Source organism: Parasteatoda tepidariorum, chromosome 4 (assembly GCF_982258835.1).
Source record: "Parasteatoda tepidariorum strain Cologne lab strain chromosome 4, Ptep-v5.0, whole genome shotgun sequence".
NCBI lineage: Eukaryota > Metazoa > Arthropoda > Arachnida > Araneae > Theridiidae > Parasteatoda > Parasteatoda tepidariorum.
This window is the reverse complement of record NC_141758.1, coordinates 10,300,441-10,325,630: the sequence shown is the minus strand read 5'-3', so window position 1 is coordinate 10,325,630 and position 25,190 is coordinate 10,300,441. Positions and strand designations below refer to the sequence as shown.

Sequence of the window (25,190 nt, the reverse complement as noted above, 5' to 3'; positions counted from 1 at the left end):
CCGACTCATTCGTAGTGAGGCTTTAGAAATGTTAGCAATATTACCAAAAATATTATAAGTTTTGTCTTTTAAATTCTCATCACTCTGTAAAATGTTTTACAAAAAGCGTAGTTGAATAACATGAGTTTCACTACAATGTTAAATATGGAAATAAAATCTTCCGGGAAAACCGTAAGAGTTGGCAGCTATACATTTATTAACACGTTGAATGCCAAGCTAATTGTATATGGATTGCCCGTCTGGCCAAACAGTACATAGCCAGAGATGTCAACTTCTCCGGACATGCCAAAATAATTAAAAAAACGGTAAATAACTACAAAGTAAATTTTGCAAATATTTGACTATTTTTGCTTGCTTTCTAAAATGTATAGCATGAGTTAAGTACCATAAAGTGGTAAATTATATAAGCCTGCAAATTATTTAGAAATAGTGGTGGATAAAAAATCTACTAAAATAAATTTATTAAACAAAGAATTACAATTGATAAACTACCACTTTAAATTATATATTTGCTGTCCGGAGCAAGTTTGCAACTCTACATAGCTACAAACTAAATATTCAAATATTAGACAGATTTTGCTAGTTTTTTAAAATGTTTAGCATAACGAATTTGTAAAAAGCATACCTGCCAACTTTTAATCCCTTCCATTATCATTTTTCCCAGGGGTATTAAAATTTAATTAAAACTTCAATTTGAAGCAAACAAATACGTTGCATTTGAAAAACCTTAAGTTGACAACCATGATAGTAACGCATATTAATATATGTGCTTAATTTTTGTGAGAATAGTGGTGATCAAAATAATTTGAAAATTAAGTTTATAAAAGAAAAAATAGTATATATATACTACCACTTTAAATATGAAAATAAAATCTTTTGGAAAATCCGGAAGATTTCGCAGATACGAAAAAGTGGTGAATTATATAATATTGCGAATTGTTTAAAAATAGTGGTGGATAAAAATCTACTAAATTGAATTTATTAAACCAAGAATCGCAAATAATAAACTACCTTTGAAAATATTTATTCGCTGTCCGGAGCAAGTTGGCACCTCTGTGTATATAAATAAAACTATTTTTATGTGTTTTATATTGCATTAATTTCTTCAAACCATTTTAGTAACGATAATAATATTAAAAAAAAAACTATACTGTAATTACATGTGAATCTAATAATTTTTTCGTGACCCCCGTGGCGCTACGTACAAACTCAGTGCCGGTCACCGGTGACCACAATGGCATTCAACGTGTTAAAATAATAAGCTCTCAGAGTTGCAAAAGGTTGCTAACTTTACTTGTTTTCGAAGTACAGTTCTTTCTAAATTGAAAACTGTGAGAAAAACCACTATCTCGAAATGGCGGAGCTGTCGGAATTTTGCACTAGACTTTTCCGAAGTCTATGATGCGCACGATAGCATGTTATCAATATTTATTTATGTTCTAAAATGGTAGCCGCTGCAAATACGGTCGGAACACAATATCGCTATTTCTCAGGTAAATACACTTTGCCCCAAATGATAACACGCGCCTCCTTCAAGATAAGTTGCAATCTACTATGATAGGCGGTAAATGATTATCCAGAGAACATGTTACGCGGAATTTGATTATCCCCTTGTCATAAATCATATTTAAAAAAGACAGCAAAGGTAAGTTTTTATTGGCGCATTTTTTTTAATGCTTCTCTGATTTAAGAATTTTAAGTGCAAAAGTATATGGTTTTTTGGAGTGTTATTATTTTTTTTTTATCTGCTTCATAGAATTGAAAACCATTGGTAAATTTAGTGGCCATAAATCATTATTGTTTTTTTCTTGAGATATGAATACATTTTAAGAAGTTACAACAGCAAAACATCATTTGAGTTTCTTGTTAATTCCTTGATTGTTGAGATCTTTGGTTTTGAGTGCCACTCGTAATCTCGTGCGTAATGCAGTAATATAGTGACAGAATTCAAATTAGTTGTAAGGAAGAGAAAATGACAGCAAGCAGGATGTGAAGCCGAGTAGAGTTGACTGAAATTAAGTTTCTTCCTTAGGTTTTTCGTTTAGGGACAAGATTAAAATAAAAATTATTTTCAGAAGACATAATTTCAGAAGGTTTAATTCAGAAGCCAGGATGCCTACTGCTCCACTTTCTGCCAAAGTTTTAATGAAATGGTACCAATTAAATACCAAAATTTGTAGAATAAGGGTAATTACACCAACCTTTTAAAAATGTCACTACGATGTGACTGTAATAAAATTATATTTCGCATGACACTTATTAACTTCATATTACTTAAAATGGAAAAAACTAAGCTTAACCCGTTTTGTCCCGAATTTATATATTGAAATGATACAAAAAGTGGTTTTATGGAAAAAGTGGTATAATATATTATCGAAATTAATTGATTTTCCTACTGTTAGGGCATTCAAAAAGTCATTGATAGATCAAAAGGTACTTGCTCCTTATAATTCTAGATCTAATCAGAAATAACTAAATCATTCTGGTATCTGAGAATCTTTTAATTCACCCAGATAAATGAAAATGCTGAAAAAAGATTCCCACCACAATGAATGTCTTTGAAAAAAGGAACTGTCCTAAATATATGACGCTGGGCGTTAACCGGTTAAAATATAACGTAAGTTTCTTAATCAGTAAAAAAAATATTTTTTCAAAGCCAACCATATCGGCCAAATGTATCTGTATTAAAGTTTTGCCCTACCAGATGTCTGAACTGTAAGGTTGGACTGAAAGTAAGGAAAAAAAGAGGAAAATCTGGTAACTAAATCATTTTATTAATAGCTGGATTTTGTGAGGAGTACAAAAAGCTTTTTTTTAATTAATTCTTAGCTAACCATAACTGTTTAATTGTTCGTAAAATCAGTGTTGCACGGTTATTAAAGTCGTTAAAAAAATCTTGGTAGTCAAAACTATTTTAATTTTCTTAATAATAAATGATAATAAGAACTTTTCAGGTTTTGCTATTGTCCGCCTTGACAAGTATAAGCTTTCAGCCCTGCTTTCAATTTGTATTTTCTTCTTGCATTAATGTAAATTTGACTATCACTGTTTTATTTATCGGCGTTGAACAGCCAACGACTATCAATGACAACTCCGTAGCCTTGTCATTTTGTCCCTAACCCAGGAAAGAAACTCCTACATCAAGTATAGGAACAAACTAGTCTTCGTGGAGGACTTTTTTGATGGAACTAATCCGAATGGATTTGCGTTACATGGAAAGGAAAAACATGAAAACCTACCACGGTTAACCAGACGTCAAGAACATTCTAGCCCATGATCCGTCAACCAACGAGGATATATTACGTCAGTTCTGTGGTCGAGGCTAGATGGAAGCAGAATTCGTATTAATCAGGTCAATACTAGGATCCAAACCTGGGTCACCTCGAAGCGAACGATGTATCCCATGAGCCACTTCGGCTTTAACCAGCACTGTTTAGTCCCGCAGCGGACTGATCGTTAAGACACGGTTCCCAGCAGATCACCGAAGTCAAGCATCACTGGCTGCGGTCAGTGTGCGGGTGGGTGACCACTTGGATCAGTTTGCGTAGGGACCGAGGGTGTGCGGTATGTGTCCTCGTTAATCTGTGCTACAGTAAAGTGCTCGATTTCGCGCGCAGGTCATCGGGCTACCGAAGCGGGGGCGCCATTCCCTCCGCAGAGGATCAAAATCGTGATGGCATGTCTTCGGATCATCCTCCGGGATGTTTCCCAGACCGTCGCCAATAGCCCACTGTGCAGCTCTAGTGCGACGTAAATTAACAACAACAACGAGCACTGTTTAATATTTTATTTTGTAACCGTCGTAGAACAAGCGACCCAATTTTTTGGGTTTACGTCTATTAATGTTCAACTCCGTAGCTCTGAAATTTTGAACTCAATCCAGAAGACAAGGGAACTCTTAGATTAAGTATTGGGAGAAATTTGCCTTCGTAGAGGAATTTTTGATGGAACTAAACCGCATTTGCGTAACATGGAGAGGAAAACCACGAAAATCAGCGAAGGTTAATCACACAGGATATTTTACGTCAGCCCTCTGGTTGGTGCAAGGCAGATGCGGAATTCGTATCTATCAACAACAGCAGGGATTCGAACCCGGTTCACATCACTAGGCTCTATCCCATGAGCCATAAATAAAAGAAAACTAGCACTATTAAAATTTTCTAGGCTAAATAAGGACTCTGCTCCCAACTGACAAGTTTAAGCTTTTAATGGATGATATTAGTAAAATGGCGCATCATGGCAAATTAGCATTTGTGTTCACCGTTTTATTTCACATACATTATACGTACGATACTTGAAAATTAAGAAAAGTAATATTAAACGTAAAAATAAAATAAAATAAAGTTATTACAGAAATTTTCCCAGCAACCATACAACATAGTAATTCATCTAATTTTAAGGAGCCTAAGCTCCTTTGTGTTGGTAATTTCAAATAATTAAGTCAAAAACATTTTTCATTCGAAATTGCGCATAAATTTGCACCATTTTCTCAATCAGCAAAGAGGGAGCTGACCAGTGATTACAAAACATAAGAGCCATGAATAAATGTTACGAAATAACAACTGTTATAATAGTGGTTTATCATTTGATAAGAAACTTTATTTTCTATGACGAACATCCCATTATTCGAAGAGTAGCCTTAAGCGATTAACCTATTCGTGACGAGCAAGTCATGTATGCATTCTCAGAGAGTTGAAAATCAGGATGAAAAAAGATAAAACTGGTAGCCAAACTATTTTTTTAAGCAGTTTATTTGTGGCCGGGGTAATAATAGTTTACTTTATTTAATTCACTACTGCGTAGTTCGAATTAAAAAATTTTATAGTTTAACACTTTTAATATGCTAAGAGTGGATGTGTTAGATTTAAAGTAAGAGCAAAAACAAGTCTGTCAAATTAGCTATGCCTAAACTTAAGCTACCGATTTTTTATTTTAATATTGATTCGTATTCATATATGACTTGCCCGTCCCGAAGAGGTTAAGGGATAAGTTCCCACTTGCTTCTCTCTGAAGGATAAATTTAGATAACTTAATTTTTATTTGAAAGTAAAGGATTGGGGTTTATAAATTTAGTGTAGTGAACAACACTACAAATTATCAAGTTTGCTAAAGTTTATAGTTTTTTCTAATGGTTACAAAAATTGAGTCCTGGTCCATCTGCGGCCTGTTGGTTACCTTACCAACCCGCTATAACCTGGATGCATTTGACGACGTCCTTCGCCGATTTGTGAAATCTGTTCTGCAATTTGACAAGGTTTTATGAGCCATCGTTGTAATAAGTACACAAATCTGCATGCTAGAGTAGAACGAAAAAATGAATTTGTGAATTTCAGTACGCCTTACGGTTGCCTCTTGTGATAAAAATAAAAGCGACATAATTTTTTTTTTAAAATTGCTTATTATCTTCCGTTAGCGCATCGTACTTGAAATCAATAAAAACTTGAAAACATGTAAAATTGAACAGAACTTTTGAACTAAACAAACTTTAGTTTTAACGTTTGTTCAATGGTTTTAGCATCCGAAATATATTAAATTCAGCCCAATAACTTAAATTTTGCTGTCGCAAAACATTTGAGAGAACACATAAGTTAACCAATTTTCTGTATTTTTCATTGTGTGTTACTCTTCAAATTAGATATGGACAACCTGAAACTCTACTCATAAAGATGGCTGCATATAGAGTTACAACACAACCATACCATGTATTCTACCGTAGTTACCATACCCAACAAACAATCCAATTTTTTAATATGGTTTTTTCATATATATACTATATGTTTAAACGAAGTAACATTCTGTGGTTTAGTGCATTGTTAAAATTACGTTTTATAAATCTACTATAGTTTGTTTAAGCTAAGAACTCCTCCCGCCACAAAGTCTAAAGCCGTCAGGTGCTATGGAAACAAGAATGTCTCATTTTAGAGAGGGTAGCTTCACTCTAGGACTAACACAATAGACCGAAGAAAGAGATTCCCTTTCTCTCGCCGACCTGAGCCGAAACCATTCCAAAACAGTAACCCCTACTTAAATAGTCGTACCACATTACCATGGTCACCGCCACAGTTCTAGTCGAATTTTGGGGAAGTTCTTATTTTAGACAAACTATACGCATTGAATGTCTGATTTTTTGGCAAAATTAGGCTTAACGGATATAGAGTGCAGGGAGTGTGTTAACGAAAATGTCAACCCTCATTTATAAAAAGGTACCTGTAAAAAAGCGCGTTAGCATGTCTTTATATCCAAGTGAATTGATTTTTCATAATCGTAGTGGTAGTTACGCTATACAAGTCCTCTACCAGAATTTTATCAGGGATAGAATTCGGTGAACAGTTTAATCAAATTTACTAAATTAAGATTACTATACCAAGAATCAAATATTAAAGTATAAATTTTGAAGAAATTTGTCCACGAAACGTAGTGAATGGGCATTTTTCTACGATTCGTAGATCAGTTTCGCTAATTACTTTACTTTGAGAACTAGGGGTAAGCTTAGGCTTGGCTCCCTGCTACTAGAACTGCGATCGCGAGTTTTCGAAGCTATGTTAATAGTCTGACACAAGTGTCATTCTTATAATTTTTAACGTCATAAATAGTGGTGACTGAAGTCTTTTTGTTATAATATAAGTAAAATTACAAAAACTTTCTTACTTTTATGTATATTGTTTGCGTATGAAAGTATTCGAGCATACACTGCTCAAAACGGATATTGTAAGTCTGGTGCAAAATAACAGTATAAGCAAATTTTTTTTGTATGAAATGGAATAAGAGTTTGCAATTATTTACAAATTAACAAATGCAAATTATTCTTATTTTCATACTTTACAGTATGTAAATTTTAAGTCGAAGATGACGCTTCAGCGGCAATCGAATTTAATTTGGCTTTCAACTTAATGTAAGAAAAAGCGTTACAGAATGATGGACATTCAGTAACCGAGTTGTTTCGATAAGTGCGATGCCTCAACGAAGTCATTTAACCGAATCAGATGCTTGGAAAGGTGTTGCCCGGTTAGGGGGGGGGCAAACACAAGCTAAAGTAGCAGAAGCTATTAAAAGCTTTACAAAGTGTGATTTGCAGGATCTGGAACAGTTTCTTTGGAGATCGGGAATGAAGATCAGGGCAAGGGCGTAGATTTGCAACAGCGCCCAATGACGACCGTTATTTAACGCTAACGACTCGGAGACGCAGAAATATGAATGCCATTTTTTCATCATCATCTTCGCTCGGCTACTGGCACCACAGTTTCAACGCAAACTGTCCGAAACCGCTTTCACGCTGTAGGTCTGTATGCTTGCCGACCTATAGTGTGTGTCACGTTAACAGCAGGGCATCGTCGCGGTCGCAGGGAGTAGACAAAAAGCATATGGACTGGAGGAGAAATGAATGGCTCAATATTTCTTTTCACTGTCGAGTCCCGTTTTTGTGTTCATCCTGATACTAATAGAGGAATTTTCATCTGGAGGAAACGTGACGCTAGAAACAATTCTGCGTTCGTGCACGAAAGTGTCAGATTTAGAGGTGGGAGAGTGATGGTCTCTGCTGGCACCTCCACCGATGGACGCGCAGATCTCTATATAATTCGAAATGGAGCTCTGACCGGTCACCGATATAGGATTGAGATTCAGAAACCTATTGCAGCCCCTTAAGCTTCAGCATATGGAGATAACTTCACGTTAATGGACGACAATTCCAGACCATGTCGTGCTAACTTGGTGAATGATTTTCTTTAGGAGGAAAGAATCATTCGATTGGATTTTCCAGCGTATTCTCCTTACTTGAATCCAATCGAGCATGTTTAGGACATTCTAGGCAGATGAATTGTTGGACGCCTACCACCATCCGCACAAACTCTCCAAGAACTGGAAAGAACTCTTCTGCAGGAGTGGGAAAGAATAATTTATGAACTCATTGACTAGATGCCTTTAAGGTGTTCAGCGTTGTTGGCAAACCGAAGAAACCTACCCTCTACTAAAAACGATTTTCTTTAAAGGGAACACCTTTTCTTTTGTGTGTTTTTCTCTTATGCACAAATTGTGTATTTTTTCCTTTTTTTCCCAAATGCCCAATTTAACAAATTCTTTTCTGTCAAAAAAATGTCATTTTTTTTATCTCATATAGCCTACTACGTCTGTCGATAATTTATCAATCATTCAAACATTTCTCTAGGTGCAACCCACAACCTCATTATCCTTTAATTCAACTAACAACCTCAATATCTTTTTATAGTTTTTAGCAGTGTATTAAATCATACGAAGTAAATCGGATCCTTGAAAGCTAACATTAACCATTATGGTATCGTTAAGAGCTATTTATGTTACATTTACACTAAGAATAGTAAAAACGACACGAAATTCAGAATAGACAAGGAAACAATGAATCACACTAGTGGTTAACATAATAGCTTCAGGTTGTAAGAAAAAAACACAAGACACAGATAGTTTTAGTCAAGACGCTTTTTAAGACACGCTTTTTATGTTTCATGCTATCATTTTTGCTATATTTTTTAGTTATGAGTACTATAATATAAATTCTATTATATTCTCTAATTATCATATTCTGCATCAGTGATGAGTACTATATTACATATATTTTACTATATCCTCTGCGTATCATATTATATTTCAGTGAGGAGTACTACTTTATATATTCTACTATATTCTTTATTTACTGTATATACATACTATAATTTATCGTATTCTATTTCAGTGATGGGTATTATATTTTATATTCTACTAGATTCTCAATTTACAATATTCTCAGTGTTAAGTACTAGTTTATTTATTCTGCTATATTTTTTATTTACCATATTCTATTTCAGTGATGAGTTCGATATATCTTCCATTATATTCCTTTTTTACCATATTATATTTCAGTAATGAGTACAGTATTATATATATTCGACTATATTCCCTATTTACCATATTCTATTTCATTGAGGAGTACTGTTTTATATATTCTACTATATTATTTATTTACCATGTTCTATTTCAGTGATGAGTACTATATTATATATTATACTATATTCTCTATTTACCATATTCTAATTCAGTGATGAGTACTATATTATGTATTCTACTATATTCCTTATTTACCATATTCAATTTCAGTGATAAATACTATATTATTCTTCTATATTTACCACATTCTATTTCAGTGATTAGTGCAGTATTATATATTCTACTATATTCTCTATTTGCCACATTCAGTGATGAGAATTATATTCTAAATGTTACTATATCCACTATTTACGATATTGTATTTCAGTGATGAGTACTTTATTACATATTCGTTTTGCGTGTTTTGAGTGTATTGAGTTTTTTTTTTGTATTCTTTTAAATTACTTTGAAATATGCATTTAAAGTATGGACTGTGTGTTTTATAGGTTCATAAAAGTAGAACAGCATGATTTTCTCTAGGACTACAATCCATAAACAACAGGTTCTGATTTTGTTGTTTTTGTATGCGAACACGAATTCAGGGAAGGTTTCAGCTGAAGGTTCGTTAATGCATTTTTGTGTAACTATAAATTAGTCAACTGTGAGATTTCTTAATTAAGTTAATAAAACAAATAAATGTGTAAATACCTACAGGAAGTAAACCCATTAGCTTAGGAAGATGCTATACCTAGATTGGATGAATACTTAAGCATTTTCACAGTATAACAATTTGCATTCCATGTTCTTTTAATGATGAACTTTTTATGGACGCTAGCACGAAAAATTTACGAAGCAAAATTTACTATTTAACAATTCTGAACTTTCTGCATCGAAATAAACTTTCTGTTCAAACTTAGCTTAGCATGTAAAGAACTGCTAACTTTCTACATTTCTTGGGAAAGTTTATTCAAGTGGCCTGCCTGTTATATATATGCATACCTGCCAACTCTCCCGGATTTTGCCCGAGATTTTATTTTCATATTTAAAGTGGTAGTAAATATATACTATTTTTTTCTTTTATAAATTTAATTTTTAAATGATTTTGATCACCACTATTCTTACAAAAATTAAGCACTTATAATAATATGCGTTACTATCATGGTTATCAAGCCCGGTTATACCGGTGAAAGGCGAGAGAGTGCACAGGGAGTCTTCCCCCTTTTGTAAATTTGTAAATAGTGTAAATATTCTTTCTTTATCTTTATCTTCATTTTGTTCCCTATATTATGTATCAACTTGCGACTTATTATTATGTATGACTCAGACTTAATTTTATCAATTATTGTTCATTCTGAGATTTAACTTAATGTTAACGCAGCACCTCCCTTCCCTTCCACCACATATTATCCAATTTAGATGAAAGAGCAGATATCCATACATGGATAGGTACTCTGAAAAAAGTTGATTAGTTAGTTAGTTAGTCATGGTTATCAACTTAATTTTTTTCAAATACAACGTATTTGTTTGCTTAAAATTGAAGTTTTAATACCACTGGGAAAAATGATAATGGAAGGGATTAAATGTTGGCAGGTCTGTATATGTAAACACAGGGCTGCTAACTTTCTACGCTTATTGTAAAAATTATTCTATTAGTAGTAACGTTAGTTCTTGAAGTATTATTTTGTATTAATTTAACCTTATTTTCTACACCACTACATACATATGATTCAAAAGTTTATATGCAAAGCTACTTTAATACTTTTAATTTTTCGTGCGATTAAAATGATGGCAAAATTACGAAACATTCTGAAAGCTTTGGTTTTTAAATATCAACCACTCTATAAAATAGTTTGCAAAAAGCGTAGTAGCTGGCAGGCAACAAAAAAACCCCCATCTGATTTTTGGCAATTAAGGAGCTTTTAATTTCACTCTTTTGATTCCAATGTCAACTCTTTAAAATGTAAGTAACTAATTTCCTCTTGATTAATTTTATTACTGTACTAATGTGCTCTTAAGGATTACCAAGAAACGGAATTTTTCCTTTTTGAATATCCGGAACAGTTTCTCCTTTCGGGATTACAGCGTTTTTCATTTTCTTCCTGAATTAATATTATTACTCGAATAGTATTTAATTTCATAACATATATATGATGAAAAAACTTATTTACCCACAATAATGGAATCATAAAATGCGTTAATTTTGCAGGTCCTCCCAGGAAAATAGATATCAGCAATGATAAGAAGATAATATTTGCCCATTTCAAGAAAAACCTTGAAATTAAGTGTCCAATTGACATTAGCGAAGCTTCGGAGCCTTTGTTTTTTGACTGGTTTAGAAGAGACCTGTCACTGTTTGACGAAAGTGGCTACACTGTGACGAAAAAAGGAAACCTCAAAATCAAATCTGTTTCTAAGGAACACAGTGGTATATATACTTGTGAATGTGTCAATGGATATGGATTTGTACAAGTGAACATAACAGTTATTGTGGATGGTGAGTATTTTGCTGTTAAAATACTGAATACTACAGCACCTAAATTCATATACTTTCTGATGCTCTTTCATAATATTGTTTTCCATTGGTTAGAAACGAAAGCAGAAAATTTTGAGTTTATCAGAATTTTTACAAAATTTTTTTACAACTTAATTACATGATCACTGACATATTTGTCTTTTTATATAAATGTCAGATTTGTCTTTTTATATAAATATATATTTCTAAAATTTTCTCCGCAATATGTAAATATTGTATCAGATTTAAGTACTGAATACAGCTGTAAATATTTTATAATGAAAATATGGTAATGTTTGATAGTTTCAAAAATTTTTAAACGCATTAACTGGTTTACTTTGCGCTAATAATGGTTGAATTGGTATAATATAATGATTAATATTTTTTTATTAGCTATGGGTTAATATCGGTAGAATTGGTATTGTATACTGATTAATATGTTTTATCAGCTATGGGTTATTATCGGTTTAATTGGTATAGTGTATTAATTAATATGTTTTATTAGCTGTGCGTTAATATCAGTTGAACTGGTATATTATATAAATTAATAAGTTTAATTAGCTATGCGTTAATATCGGTTTAATTGATGTATGTTAACTAATATGTTTTATTAGCTATGGGTTAATATCGTTCGTTCGTTGTTATGGGACTGGGCATTTGAGGCCTTACAGCACTTTTATGGATTAATAGTGAATGAATTGTTATAATATATTAATTTTATTATATGGGTGAATTGGTAGTTATGGTATTTGATAAAAAATTGTATTGTTTTAATTTCAGATCCAGAGGTGGCAAATGGAACATCAAATATTGCTAGCAAAATACAAGGCAGTGAGTAACAATATTATAAATTTTAATTTTACTATTTTGACTACAACACATGACAAAAACTTTTTTATGTCCATCAGGGATGGAAGTCCTTAATATAAAAATTAAAGGACTAAATTGCTTCCAAATTTAATGACTATTTAAGGATGCTGATTTTCTAATGGGAGCAATATCTAGAATGCCAACATGGATTCACAGATATACAATTAGTTATAGTTTTAGAAGGTCGCTAAGCAAAAATAGAAACATTTTTAAGAAAACCCAGATTTTTAAAAAAAAAGAAGTTAAGCAAAAATGTCTTGCTTCTTTATATATATAAATATACATATAAAAAAGTGGGAAAAAATAGTATAAATACAGAAAATTGTTCAGTAGTAGCAAAATACGAAGATTTCCTCTTGAAAATCAGTAGAGTATGATATAGTGTTTGAGGAAGAGTAGGGAGATAAGAGCTTTTTATATATTTCTTAAACATGGAAACATTCTATACTATTAAGTCAAGGGTCTCTAACAATGGATGTAAACTAATACCATACTTGACACGCTATGAAGACTTAAACGTTCATTTTGTTATATACTTTGTTTCAGGGCATCTAACAAAATTTCTGAATTCAGATAAATAATACTTATTCTTAATGTTAACTTCAACAAAAATTTGAAAAATACAAAAATTTCAGGACATTTATTCTCATTTTTAACAATTAATTACATTTAAGGGCACTTTCTTTATTTGAAGGAAATATAAGGAACCTAAGGACAATTTTGAGACCTGATTCTGGTAAATCATTTATCAAGGTAATATACATATTTTAAGGATAATATAAGAGCCTACAAATTTTAAAAAATTGTGGCCAATAAAACCAAGAATCTATTAGGGGAGATTGAAATTAGCAGCAGCTAAAGTTTTATGATTGAAAGTGAATGCAAAAAATAATTTCGTCTAATATGTACTTCATTGATAGCATATGGTGACCATTAGTGATAACATATGGCTTCATTGATAGCATGTGGCCACCATTCATAGGGTGGCCATTACGAGTGAATAATTAAATAGAAAAACCATATAGAACTGAATTATGTTTCAGCAATTTCTTTCGGCTATGGTTCAGTCGAATTTACTTCTTCTTTTATGGGAGAAATACAGATATTTCTTGGAAATTCCAGATAAAAAGGAAGATAACACACAATCTTATATTATCTAAATACATACTAGGTGTAGTTAAGTGCCACTTGCCCCGGTATGTCCTACATCAATGTTTTTTTTAAGATCAAGTGCCACTACCCAGTATGCATTTAACCGGTACTCTCAACACAGATATTTCTCCTAATCTATCATCAGCAGATATTAAAATATCGAATAAATATGATAATATCAACGAATAAATTAATATCAAATCTGATATAGCAAATATTTCGGACATTCACCAAAGCGAATATGTGATTGTTGACATTCACCGGTGAAAGTCGACATTCTCTTGATTTCGGTCGTTCTCGGTAACATATCTAAGTATCATTACACAAAATTAGATGTTGTGTTTTTTGGTCTGGAAACATTGCAGCAACACTGTCTGTTTATTTTTTTAGGTCCACCTGTTATCAAGAGAAGACCAGCTATAAAATTCATTCATGACGTCAACGAGCAGGCCACTCTCCATTGCGTTGCATCATCACAGCCGGCACCGCACTTCTTTTGGTTGAAGGATGGTCAGCAAATCGAAGAATCAGATTATGAATTGATATTTCAGGGTGCCCATTCCATTCTTCGACTTCAGAACCTCAAGATGTCCGACGCCGGAATGTATCAGTGCATTGCACGGAACATGTTCGGCAGCGACGAAATAGATTACACGCTGCATGTAACGGGTAAATAGTGTAGATTTTTGCACTTTATTACAAGCAACAAATGACCGTATGTTAAAGTTAAGGGTACACATGTCCCACTCACAGGAAATGCCATAAGTTATTTTAGAGTTTTAGCGCTTCACGTACTAGGCCTAAATTTTAAAGGTAATATGCTGCATCATATAATGGTAATTAATTACAACAGAGTATATTTCAAGTTGCAAAATCAGAAGCGAAAACGTACTTTCTCTGAATAAACACGCCTCTAATATAGCGAATTATGATTTATAATCTCCAAATTATTAGGGGTAACAACAATCTGGCAAATATGGTCCCAATAGTTTGGTCAGAACAGCGGTCGAAAGTTTGAACCCCTTAATATTAATATTATTTTTTGCGTATTTCACCAAATCTCGAAAACGTTATTAGCGAATCGGAAAAGAAAACGTTGCACACAATTATAAAATTTGTTTATCCAAACATGTTTATCCATGTAAAAAATCATTTTCAATAATTATTCCTTATTTTTTATTACTTAATTAATAGATAATAATAAAAAAAATTGTATTGTAACAGGGATCCGTGGAACGGGAAAAAATAAATAAGTAGTAGCTAAAACTTTTCTAGACTGCTAAATATGCTGAAATTTATCTTGTATTTATAAATGATGAAATTATTTCCTGGTCATTTTTTGCACGTATATATATTTCTTTGCACCTATATACATTTCTTTTATTGATATCCTAAATATATCTCACTTTTGCTACCACTTTAAAAATAATTTTCAGACCGTGGTAACGGATAATATTTAAAAATTGTGTTACCTACCAATTTTAGTTGTAAAATATATGTGTTATAATTTGTCTAGTTGTAAATAAAGTGTAATTAAATCAGCCTATGTTAGCAATAAATTAAAGTACTTACACGCCTGTAAAGTACTGGTATTTGATGGTAGAAATAACACAGTTACTTTCAGGGTAACTAGCTTTCGTGGCTGTATGTAAAAATTTATGTTCCTTTGAACTTTTTTTTTCACATCACTGCATATAAATGAATTTAAAGTTCATATGCAAAGTGACTTTGTTCCAGCTCATTAGTGGTGAGGCTTTTAAAATATTGCTCCATTACCAAAATTTTTTAAAGCTTTCGTTTTTAAATGTCTGTGACTCAATAAAATATTTTGCAAAAAGTGTAGTAGTTGGCAGGCCAGCAACCAGATAAAAGAAAATTGGCTTTAATTTCGAACAATTTGTGTCTAACGACTTTTTAAAATTATGGGGTGTTTTTCAGTTTTAATAAAAATGATGCTTAGAGTTTGTGTCCTTTTCACTCATAAAAATTTGCATCGACCAAAGTGGACATGGGATATTTAAAGCCTCTTTTTATTTCTAAATTCCACTTTACTTCTAAAAACATTTTATAAAAATATAACACTTCTATAACGCCTAAAACAGAGGTTTAGACAGACAAGGCAGTTGCATGACTTTATATCGCGTATAATACCTTTACTTTGAGGTTGACAGTTTTTTTTAAAATTTCAATCATGTGTAAATACGTAAATAGTTGCATGCATTTTCTCTATTATTTTCTATTTTACTACACTAGAGTAAATGTTAATATTATTTTGATCCCAGTAAATACCTTCATATTCTAATCTAATTTAACCTCAATTATGTTTAGTGTTCTACCGATTTCATCATATGTTTAACCGACTGGTTTTCCACTCATGACTTTACTATTTGGTGCTTGGCAACCCCTCTCCCCCTTTGCACATTACCCTCTTACATGTCTCAAGAACCCGACGAATCAGTTAATGACGCTGAGCAGTGCACTTAGATTTGAGATATGTTCCAATGTAATGTTCTAATGATTTCAAATGCCCGGCTACATGGAGGAGGCGAGGGAGTGTACAAGGAGTCACCCTCTTAATTGTATATATTTGTAAATATTGTAAATTATTTTTATTGCGCATAGATTCTTCTATTAATACTTATTTTTCCTTTGTTATTTACTTATATTCCAAATTGGCTACGGCCTGGGAAACATCCCTGAAGATGATCAGAAGACATACCATCACAATTTTAATACTCTGCAGATGGGATAGCTCCCCTGCTTTGGTAGCTCGACGACTCATTTGTAAGACCACTTCCTCAATTTAGACACCTGGAGGGGAAAGAAATTTTCTGGTATCAATCAGGGATCGACTACAGGACTTTCTATTCCTCTGGTTTTAAGAACGCGCATATTACATGTACTTTGTGGGTCTTAGTGGATCGAAATGTTTATGAATTAAATAAATGTGTTAAAATTTACCAATACAGTCTATTTCCAATAAGTATGAATGGGTTGCCACCACTTTTTTTCAGACTTGGGTTTCTCCTCTCATGTTAGAAACTAATGTACTGAATCTCCCTGTAGACTATTATTTTCATTTAATACATCGTATCAGCTTACTATAATAAAAAATAAAATTAGAATGTTATCCCAGGTGTTTATAGAAATTATTTTCTTTCCAGAACCGTCATACCCACCTAAAATCCTGTCTTTGGAGCCTACAAGTGCAACAATCAAGGAAGGATCTACTGCCATATTTTGGTGCAAGGTCAAGAGTAAAACTGGCTTGAAACTGCATATTAAGGTACTTTTTCATGAGGCTATTTTAACCCTTTCTCACCGACTGTCACGCATACGTGCCTACGTAACATGTACAAAGAATTCTTCGCCATGTATACGTACCAATCTTCTCAATCAGAGTTAAATGTTAAAACTTGTAACGAAATTCTAAGCAACTTCTTTGCAGGCGGGAAATATTAGTTTTATTTATATAATTCACCACTCCTTGGTTCAAAATAAAATTTATATAGAAAATTGAAAATTTATAATAGGCAAATTACAAACTTATCTCAAAACTGCCAACTTTCGCAGAAATTTAAACGAGTGATAGCTAAGTTCAAGTTTTAATGTATCATTTTTTAACTATTGAAACTTATTTTCCCCACCACTCCGCTTCACATGAATAATTTGAGAGTACTTATGCAACGTCACTTAGTTTCAGCTCTTTTGTTGAGAGGCTTTTAAAATGTTGGCCAAATAACCAAATATTCTGAAAGCTTTAGTTATCTTTGGTACTTGGTTACTTTTGGTACTTAAATAAACCTTTGTCAAATAGAGGGACAGCACGATGATACTTCCAGGGTAACAGCGGGATTCAAACCCGCTACCATGACGCTTTATATAGCGTTTACAACTTGGCGATACAGCTTGGTCACAGAAGCCCCAATCCTAGTGTTTTGATTTTATCGGGCACCTGGGCCGCGAAGTTTCCCCCCCCCCCATCCCATTCATCTGGAATTTCAGCTCTGTTTCGTTTGAGCATTGAAGTAAGCAAGCAGTGGAGTTGCTTTTATAAATGTTTCAAGCACTTTGCTTGAATAACTGAAGAGGAATCAAGAAATAAAATGAGCAGCTTGCTCTAAACTACGTTTGTTTGAAGTTGCAGAGTTGTCCGATCCTTATTCTACATTGATATGAACGTTTAATTTATTTAAACGTAGTGTGATTGTCAATTTCATTTCAAATATTATTTATAAATGAAATAAATAAATAGAACGCATGCATTTTACTACAATTTTAATTATAAATATAAATTTTTACGCAAAATGCGTAAAAGTTTACAGTGATACGTTATGTATACATATATCATTAAATCTTTTGGATATCAAAAAACAGAAATCATGAAAAAAATCCAGTGTCGATAAATGATAAAAAATGTATGTATTTATTTGTCATTAACAAGCGTCTAAATAACTGCCATATTGAGTCTCAGTATTTAAAAATCCGATTCTATCAGACCAAAAATGATTCGAATGTCAATTTTCTGTTTTACACACTGTACAATATTCTTTATACTCAAAACTTTTTTTGGGGTATTACTTTATTTGTGTTTGCAGTAAGCACTTTTAATTGGCCCGAATTTAAAACTAATAAATAAAAATAAAAAATAGCTTTGAACTTGGCATTGTGTCACAGAGGTGAATTTTTTTAACATAGTAATGCCATTGAGGTTTTTTTTTAACGTAGTAACGTCACTGAGGTTTTTAACTTATTATACTGTTAAGATTTCGTTTTTTATACTTAGTCATACTTGGGATACTTTTCGTACTATAAAATATATATGCCTTCATAATTTATTTAATCTATTATTTTTGTTTTTAATATTTAAAAAAGGAATAAAAAGTAAAATTTTTTTAAATGCAATACCGAATGAGGAAATTTTTTTATAGTGGCTGAAGAAGTTAAACATCAAAGAAAATGCAGAACCAATAGACGATGTCACCTTATTTAGATCAGGAAAAAATTACTACAGACCCCTCAACCTATCTGATGGCATTGGAGCCAATGGAGTCCATAAGTCCAAGCTCATTATTAATAATGCCGTTACAGAAGATTCTGGTATCTATGTGTGTCTTGCTCTAAACGATAAAGGTTTCAATGCCATGAATGGTACACTAACGGTCATCAGTGCAGGTTAGTCTAAGTGTTACTATAACATTCTCAAAGCTGCCAACTTTCTACGCTTTTTGAAAAAATTTATTCTAGTGATAGCTAAGTTAATGTTTTAATGTATTGTTTTTTTATTTATTTAAACTCATTTCAAACACCACTACTTAAAAATGATTTAGAAGTTCATATGTTACACCATACCTGCCAACTTTTCCGGAAGATTTTATTTTCATATTTAAAGTGGTAGTAAATATATACTATTTCTTCTTTTATAATTTTAGTTTTTAAATGATTTTGATCACCACTATTCTTACAAAAATTAAGCACATATATCAATATGCGTTACTATCATGGTTGTCAACTTAAGTTTTCTCAAATACAACGTATATGTCTGCTTAAAATTGAAGTTTTAATTCCCTTTTAATACCACTGGGAAAAATTATAATGGAAAGGATTAAAAGTTGGCAGGTATGTGTTACACCACTTTATACCAACTCTCTCGTGGTGTAGCTTTTAAAATGTTGACGAAATTTCTAAAAGTTCTGCCTATATGCTTAATTTTTTTAAAAATAGTGGTGAATTAAAAATATTATAAATTAAGTTTATAAATGCAAGGAATATATAGAAAGCATACATTTCACTACCACTTTAAACATAGAAATAAAATTTTACGCCAAATGCGTAAAAGTTGGCAGGTATGCAGATGTTAAATCTTTTAAAAAACTAGCAAAATCTGCTAATATAGTTTGTAGTTATTAACCGTTTGGCCAGAAATTCAACGTGTAAAAGATGCTTCACTGCGTTTCGTTTGCGTTTATGGTTTTCCAAGTTACGGTAGTGCTTTCTAGCATCCCTAACAGGAAATGGTTAGTTAACGTAAATGTTAGAGTAAACCACGAAGCTTCAAATGTTGAATTTTAATTTTTCAGAAGGCAATGAAATTCTATCAAGATTACTTCATTACCGTAATCTTGTCACAATTAATTTGCCTTCCCATACCTAGAATCAAACTTAGAACTAACTACAAAAAGAACTACTGCAAAGGGTTTAAATAATTTGCCTCCCGTTTTAATCACCGATCACACTTTTTAATTTTTTTTATGGAATATGGCCACTCTGGTTTTGAATATATTTTTTGAGGAATTCTAAAACATTTTATTGATATATGATACTTTCGGTGTCAATAGTCAGTGGTGATGAGTGTGCATAAAAATTAAAAAAAAAAGTGCTTGAAATTTATATTATTTTTATTTACTTTTCCTGTAATAAATTGAGAACAAATCTTTAGTTACATTTAAACAAGTATTTCATCTAATCTAATTCGGGGGAAGGAATTTCAAATCAGGTATTAGTTTTCTTAGACAAACTACAGATTTCTTTTACAAAATGGCATTTTTAGTTTATTTTTGTCCGAATGTACAAATTTAAAAAGAACGTGTGTGTTTATATACATAACATATGCACTTTTCTTCTCCTCTGAAATTAACACTTAAGACAAAAACAAATGACCTTAAAGTATCACATTATGAACTGAAATGTATTATCGTATATTTTAAACCATACCCTACGTAGTAGACGAGTGGAGACTTTTAGAATTCACAGAATTAAATTTTAAAAATATTTAAACCGGGCTATTAATGACATGCAGTAAAAACGGAGCCGTGGGGGCTCAGAGGATAGAGCATTCGTCTTCCAATGAGATGATCAGGTTCGAATCCCAGCGGTGGCTGATTGATACGAATTCCGCTCCAGGATCGCACCGACCACAGTGCTGACGTAAAATATCCCCAACAGTAGACGAATCATTGGTTAGAGTCCCCTTGCCGTCAGGTTTACCCTGGTAGGTGATTTTCCACTTCATATAACGCAAATGCGAACTAGTTCCATCAAAAAGTCTTTCACAGTGGCAAATTTCTTCCAGTACTTCATCCAAGAGTTCCCGTGTCTTCTGAATTGGGTTCAAAATTACAAGTCTACGGAGTTAAACGTCGTAAACCCGAAATTGGGTCTGCTGTTCAACGACAGTTATAGAATAAAATGAAATACAGTAAAAACGAAAATTTCTCTTGCATTCAATTTTAACACTAGGTTTACGGGACCCGTCATTTTGACGTATTTCGAGTTTTGTAAGAAAAATTACAAAACCCGTTTGAATTTTTATTTTTTCTATTGCAATGATTTTTATCCATTGATCGAGATAAATATATATTGAAGTCTGTTTTCTTCAAAAGCGTTGAAATATTGAAATTCTGTATGTGGTATACCTATCTCTACGGATATACGTCAATTTGACGCGATCATAATTTAGACAAAATTTTGAGTAAAAATGCAATTATCACATCAATAATAAATAGGAATGTACCGACAATACTTCGATCCGTTATCGTTATCTCAATGAAACAAGCGATAATCAACTGTTGCCAATAAGCAATAATAGAAAGAAAAAAAACTCGTAAATAACTACTAAGTAAATATTGCAAATAAAAAGTGGTGAATTATATAAGCCTATGAATTATTTAGAAATAGTGGTGAATAAAAATCTACTAAATTGAATTTATTGAATTAAGAACCATAATTATATGTATTCTTTCAAACGACAAATTGACGTGCGTTCGTAGAAATAGGTATATAAGAAACGTCCGTAAACCTTGTGTTAATAATGAACTGAAACAAATATAATCGAAAGATTTCGGGGTGAACACAAATGGGGAAAAATTTAGTATAGTAAAAGATTAATTTTGGAATATTTCTTTTTTTTTTTTTTTTTACAAATCCTTATCTGGCAAATATACATAGATGCTAAATTTGACCAACTTAATTTCACACGCTAAGAAAAAATAAAAGTCTTCAAAAGTTTCATTTGCTTTTTCTTTATTCGCAACAACTTTTTAAATTTTTCTCGTTGAGGTCAAGCTGGATTTGCTAATCTTAGTCTCTTTTAATCGATTTTTGCTTTTTATTACTTAACCCCTTGGGGACGGGTGATTCAGAAAAGCATTCGTACAAAATCAGAATCAGGATGTAATTAAATAAAAAACGGTAACTTAAATGTAGTCGTTTCTAATTCGACAGACTTACTTTGCTTTTATCTTAATTATTGTTAGTTTAATCATACATATAATCAATGTTAATTCAAAGTATAACTAAATAGTTTTATTTTGAACAAAGTAACGGTGAATAAAATAAATCAAACAATTATAACTCCGCCCACAAATAAACTGTGCCAAAGAATTACTTTGATTACCAGCTTTATCTTTTTACCCTGGTTGATACGGTTTCATGCTGTCACGTATTTGTGACAGTCGGCGCGAAAGGGTTAACAATTGATACAATTTTTGCTGCACGTATGATCCCTGCATAGTCTATCTTTATTAAGACAATAACTAATTGCAATATTTTATTCAACAGCTGAACCATATGCTACCTGGCCTTCTTATTTTTCAACCAGAAATACATTCTTCGTGGCAATAGTCACAATTGTAGTAGTCATTATCTTGACGATGGTCATGGTTATCAGTCACTTGTGCTGTAAGGAGAAACCTCCGAAAGGAGTCATTTTCAGCGATCCTACACGAAAATTAGATTGTGAAAATCAAATTCAGGTGTCTGCTTTGATCCGCAAGCCAGACAAAAAAGATCCAATTCTATATCCCGACATCAAGACTCAACAATCAAAGACAAAACTCTTAGGCGGTGATACACATTATAGTTGTGAACACACGGAACACGAAGTTACAAGATCAGTTCAGCTGAAGAACTATCCTTGCTGATCTACTTAATCAGCGCACGTAAAATCACTGTACACTGCCATAAAAACTGAAAATCACAGGGACTGATGGGTCGATGAACTACAGCCCTGCATATGCTTTAGCAACATTTGTTTTGTATATATGTTACCGTGAATGACAGAAATCAAGAGAATGTCGACTTTCACCGTTGAATGTCAACAATCACATAGTCGCTTTGATGAATGTCCGAAATATTTGATTTATCCGATTACACATTAATTTATTCGTTGATATTATTACATTTATTCGATATTTTAATACCTACTGAGGATTGATTAGGAGATACCTACATTGTTCGGAGCACCGGTTAAATGCATATCTGGCGGTGGCAATTGACCTTAAAAAACATCGATGTAGGGTATACCGGGCAAATGCATACTGGGTAGTGGCACTTAACTAGAACTAGTGTGTTTCGGCCATATACCAGAGCGACTATGTGACTGTTAACATTCATCGGTAGAAATCAGCAACCACCCATTTCGGCTATTAACAGCAACATATTGTTTATTTACTCCACAATGTTTTCATTATTAAGCCTAATTTTATATGAATTTATCACCCGAAACCACCGTTTTTTTTGAATGACGCTAGGTTTAACCCTTCGCACTCCGAATACTTTAAAATGCTGTTTGACCTAATATAAGTTCTAAATTGTTACAAATACTTAATACCATATATTTATATAATTTTAAACTTATGTGGTAACTAATTGTTATAGTACCTATAAAATTTTTAATTAGAGTGATGACTGTAGATGGCGCCACGGAGTGCTGAGGGTTTAAGTTGTTTCTGTTTTTAAACCAATGACAAGCTACAAAAGTTAAAATAAATGCCTGTGTATAGGTTATTTAACAATTTAGCCATTTCGTTAGCTATTTATCCCCTGCAATTTTCAAACGATATTGTTCTCCTTATTAATTTTTTTTCTAGAGGTTGCTAAATTTATGCATTTTTATTTAATTTGATAAATATGATTTAATGCAATTTTGCCCACCACCATACACAACTGTGCAAATTGCCATTTTGTTTCAATTCATATACATCTGTAATAAATTTGCAAATAAATTTAAAAATATATGATAACATTCTATAATTATTACGCGCAGAAGGGTAAACTGAAGAAAATTCATAAGAAATAAATAAAAAGTACAATTAATATGAGGAATATAAATAACAAAATTATCAATGAAACTCCTCGTAAGTGAAAGACAGCAGAGCACATATTTGTTTCAGAGAACACTACAACATGGCAAAAAGCTCTGACTATAAACTATTTTGTGTTTGCCTCTCCCTATCTCTTTAAACTTTATTCTGTCACTTATTCTGTCTATTTATAATAAGTTATTGCTATGCATTTAATAGAGGAGTTGATAAATTAAAAATACTGCCTACATATATCTTGTATTAGTGTTAAAGGTTAAAAAACGAATATAAGGATTACTTAAGAAATAACTGGGGTACAAACTGTTTGTTATTTATAACTTGTTATGCATTTTCAATATAAGTAAACCTTGAATCATGAACTTGCATTATCATTTATCTTGTAAATAAGCAAATGTCATTATTATTTTAATTATGTGTAAATAACGTTCGCTTGACATTTTTTCATTTGTACATTATGCCATTTCATAATTTTTGAAGCTTTTATATTTGTAGCTATTATTTTTTATTTGCATATTTTATGTGAAGTAAAAATTTTTTATTACAACTCTACGAATCTTATTTATCTTTTACAAATTACTTTGTACTAACATAAGCATGGCTTAAGTGGTGTTTAAAATAGAAGGAAAAAAGTGGAACCATGATTTTGTTGACTCGTTCCGTTTAATATTTAAAAACATTAGTTTTCATATTTGAATTAAAAACTCAAAATATTTACATATGCAATATCAATATTTATCATATGCACAGTGACTCAAACGTCCACAAAACGACATAGTAAGTTAAGCATACCACAAGGAACGAAAATCACATAGGAACATGGGATTACAAATGATATCCGAAGCCACTAGAGGGCGTTTAAAAATAATACGCAATCGAATGACAGGGAATGAAGTGCCTTTTGATTACATTAGTGGCAGGTTAAAAATGTAGGAACACAACAAGAGATGCTCTAAGTTTTCTTGCAGATGCTTCAGCCTAGCAGATGCATAGCTGCCAACTTGTACGGTCGTTAAAAAAATTTGATTATTAAAGAAAACAACATCATAAAGTTTTGTTGCATGTCCATAATAGTTGCCTATTTATGGACATGCGCTTGTTTCCATTGGCTATTGTTGCTTTTCAAAGTAACGCTTTGTCAAAATTAGTGAAAGATTCAGTTTTTGTCGCTTTCCCGCCTTGAAAAAATCTCGATTAAACAACAGCACTCAAATAGTGTTTGTACTGAATATTGAAGACCACTATTTGGACACGTTCTGTGAAGAAGCCATTTTAAGAATAAAGAGTTATCGATGCTTTTAGTAGATACAGCCAATCAAACTTTCAAAAAACGCAATATATGAATTTTTTTTAATTAGTTCGTCTCAAAACAGAATCTTTGTTTAGAAAAATTATCTATACAATCTTGTGGGAAAATGTTTCAACTAACATGTGGGAAAGAAAAATCAACGAATCTCGCCTCATTTTTATGACAAGAATTATCAAAGTAGCATATATATATGCTTTGTTTAAATCACAGACTCCAAACTTCCAATGCCCTGCCGCAACAAAAGCAATACCACAACAACACAAGGAGACCAAGCAATTGTGGACCTCAGGCACAAGGCCCCCAATCCTCCCAGCCCAAGACCCACAGGGCGGCAGTGCCATATCATCTGCTGACCACCGAATGAACCAGATTG

At 32.4% G+C, this 25,190-nt stretch overlaps 1 protein-coding gene across 1 annotated transcript; it reads left to right on the top strand.

Annotated features, from left to right (window-relative positions):
* Positions 1–1,510: 1,510 nt before the first annotated feature.
* Positions 1,511–24,055, top strand: LOC107442474 (fibroblast growth factor receptor-like 1). The gene is made up of 8 exons (XM_043050850.3): positions 1,511–1,645; positions 9,381–9,494; positions 11,081–11,368; positions 12,167–12,217; positions 13,799–14,077; positions 16,573–16,694; positions 18,340–18,583; positions 21,968–24,055. Exons 2-8 carry the CDS (start codon positions 9,401–9,403, stop codon positions 22,327–22,329), a joined length of 1,440 nt encoding a protein of 479 aa, XP_042906784.2. The 5' UTR covers positions 1,511–1,645; positions 9,381–9,400; the 3' UTR covers positions 22,330–24,055.
* The last annotated feature ends 1,135 nt before the right edge of the window (positions 24,056–25,190 follow it).

What these genes read in the sequence shown, in the direction of transcription:
- LOC107442474 (XM_043050850.3), top strand. Translation starts at nt 9,401, where the DNA reads ATGATTTTCTCTAGGACTACAATCCATAAACAACAGGTTCTGATTTTG. An exon ending in AGGGAAGGTTTCAGCTGAAG is followed by an intron (nt 9,495 to 11,080) that starts GTTCGTTAATGC and finishes TTAATTTTGCAG; the next exon opens with GTCCTCCCAGGAAAATAGAT. An exon ending in GCTTGAAACTGCATATTAAG is followed by an intron (nt 16,695 to 18,339) that starts GTACTTTTTCAT and finishes ATTTTTTTATAG; the next exon opens with TGGCTGAAGAAGTTAAACAT.